Raw genomic sequence first — 3,318 nt, forward strand, 5'->3', positions numbered from 1 at the left:
TTATTAAAATTCATGTTACAAATCATATTCAAAAGGATAAGATAGTTTGGATTCATTCAAGTGATGGTGGCATGAGTATGAAAGATGCATACAATTTCTTCAAGCCATGGCAGACTCAAATTAATTGGTGTAAGAAAATTTGGTCAAGCTACATTCCCCAAAAAAAATCCTTCACAGTTTGGAGGCTGCACAATAACAAAATGCCTATTGATGTCAACCTTCAAAAAAGAGGCATCCATCTGGCCTTTGCCTGCTCCATTTGTCATGCTGCAGAGGAGTCATCTAATCATTTTTTCTTTGAATGCAGTTTTGCTTTAGATTTATGGCACTGGCTTGAAAACATTATTGATTCTCCTCTGGACAGCTCCTCTATTCAGAGTCTTTTGAGGGTGTGCCAATCTAACTGGAGCCCTCAACTCAAATTGGTTGTCACTGCTAGTATAGTCAACACCATCTCGGCTATATGGCACTGCAGGAACTACAGAAGATTTGATGATACAACAGTTGGTTTTAGGCAAGCTTGTGACATGATAAAAAGGGATACTTCCCTCACTGGAAGCCTATCTACTATGGCTGCTAATACTAACCTTTTTGAATTTTCTACAACTCCAAGATTCAATTGCTCTCCTCATTATACTCTTGCTCATGCCATCACTAAAGTCAGATGGCTTCCTCCTTCTCAAGGGTGGATCAAAATCAACTCTGATGGTGCTGCCCATGGTTATCCTGGTCACGCAGGAGGTGGTGGTATATTTAGGGACAACAACGGGGACATGTTGGGGTGTTTTGCTACCTATCTTCATATTCAAGACTATCTTTTTGCTGAGTTTTTTTCCTGCAATAATGGCAATTCAGATAGCTAGCTTGAAGGGTTGGAGGGAGGTTTGGTTGGAGTGTGACTCAAGCTTGGTGGTCGAGATTGTCAAGGTCAACAAAGATCCTCCTTGGAAGCTTAGCAACTACTAGGAGCATTGCAAGAGGATAATTCCTTCCTTGAGGCTTAAGGTTTCTCATATTTTCAGGGAAGGAAACTCCTGCGTGGATAGACTAGCTTCCTACGGAGTTAAATCTAGAACCACCTCTTGGTGGAATTCGGTTCCTCCATTCCTTGCTACGGAATTCCATAGGAATAGATACTTATTGCCTAACTATAGGTTCAAAAATATGTAATGGTTTCCTCTGTTTGGCCTCTCTATTGGTAATATATCAGTGGGTGCTTTGACACCCTTGCTTTAAAAAAAAAATGCGTATACATGAAAAATAAAAACTAAATAATTAAAACTAACTCTAACTAAAAATATATTTAACAATTATCACTATTGATAAAGATTACATTCTCTATTTTTAAAATTCTAGTCTATATAAAATTTATTATAGGTTTATTAATAATAATATTGAATTTGTTGAATTAAAAATAAATGTTAGAAGGAATGAAAATGTCTGTATAAATAGTAGTGTGTATATATACTATTAACGTAAGAAATTATCAGTAACACGACATATTTAGGTTATTCATATTTTCTATTCTAATAATCTGTGTTTTCAATTTAAATTCTAGCATCTCTAAAATTCTGTCATTATGATTTATCAGTCATGATAAATTTATATTTTTTATGTTTCAATTTCAGTATATATAAATTTTATGTATGAAATTATCAATCTGTAATATTAAATTCACTGAATTAAGAAGGCAGATAGACCTGCACGGATTTCAGTAAAAGAGTTAGTAATAAAAAAAATTAATTAGTATTTGTATAATGCTCAGATAATTTTAATTCATAAAAAAATGTGAAAATATAAATTTCCAATTGATGTAAAATCTTAAAACTTTTCTAATAAGAAAATTAAATTTTTAAATGCGTAACTGAATTACAATTTGAAATTATCAGAACCATAATTAATAATATATTTGATTTTGTATATGCATATACAATAATATCATTAATGTTATTATAAAGTTAGTGCTGGTAATTTAAAATACTTTTTATGAAAAAGGAAAAAAGTTAAATATAAAAAATAGGTAAGTAAAATTGGTATTTTATTTAAAATGATATATATTACACATATAGAAAAAAAATTATGAACATTCATTCAGATTGAACAGACAAGACTACAATATAATACGAGTTGGTAATAATATATAAACAATTATAAACGTGATGATTTTGTCATTTTATTATAATTATACCTAGCTTATTTTATATGAGTAATTTAATATTGTATAAAAAATAAAAATATTACTAGCTAGAGACATGTAGAAATGGAGCTAAAAAAAACTGCAGGTCCAACTAGAGTTTTAAGCACAAATTTGAAAAATTAAGATTATTCAAGCATAAGGCATAACCATATTATACATGAATTGATATCTTCTATCTCATTATTATATGCCTAACTTATTACTATAGAATTTTACACAAATTTATCAAATAAATATTAAATTAATTTTTAAGTTAACAACATTACACATGGTAGTATTTGGTTGGTTGGCCATAGAGAGATAAAATTATTTTGTCATAGATAATTTCTATTATGTACACGTAAGACCTTATTCAATGATCTTCATTTGTCTTTACAGACGCCCCTTATATATCAATCATAAGCTTCGTTTTCTACTCACATTTCGTGAGTAGCTGATGGCTGAGTTACGTTCGCCAACTCATCCATCACGACGATCACATTCACAAACATCACTATGGTCATTATCACCAATGGGACCACCATTACCCATGCATTCATCATCACGAGTGTCACATCAACTACCATTCTTAATGCCATCGCAACCATTACCACCACTAGCTCCGCTGGCAAGCAAGAGAAGTGTTTCACATGTATGGTTTCAACAATAGTTACTCTTACCTAAAATCATATATGACCTTTTATTTTCTGTCTAATTTTCTTACAATTAAGTTAAAACAACTCAGTTATAACTTCATTTTATACCATATGTAAAAACATTGTGTTAAATATCAATCATATCATATGTTGCTAAAAATTGAGATCAATATCCACCTCCATATTATAATTAAAAAATAAACAATAAATCAAGTAGACAATGTTTCAACTTTGATTATATATTAATATTAGTCACTATTTTTATGTTATTTATTGTTTGAACCTTAGGGTCTATTTCCATCTCCAATAGCTGAACATGGTTGGGGAAGTCCTGCACCACTTGCAAGTGAGTATAAAACTTATGCTGGTGGTCCAAGCTCTGTTGGCACTAAACCTTTTGGTTTCGGACCTGACTTTTGTGCTAGACCACTACCTCCTAAGGTCATTTTTTTGTTTCATTATAAGAACGAGTAAGGATCCTCTTCA

General features: G+C 31.4%; 1 protein-coding gene across 1 annotated transcript; it reads left to right on the plus strand.

Annotated features, from left to right (window-relative positions):
- The first annotated feature begins 200 nt into the window (after window positions 1-200).
- LOC109338785 lies at window positions 201-863 on the plus strand. The gene has a single exon (XM_019576098.1). The coding sequence runs from the start codon at window positions 201-203 to the stop codon at window positions 861-863; it is 663 nt and encodes a 220-aa protein (XP_019431643.1).
- Window positions 864-3,318: the final 2,455 nt, after the last annotated feature.

The sequence above is a fragment of the Lupinus angustifolius genome, unplaced genomic scaffold (assembly GCF_001865875.1).
Source record: "Lupinus angustifolius cultivar Tanjil unplaced genomic scaffold, LupAngTanjil_v1.0 Scaffold_41_258, whole genome shotgun sequence".
NCBI lineage: Eukaryota > Viridiplantae > Streptophyta > Magnoliopsida > Fabales > Fabaceae > Lupinus > Lupinus angustifolius.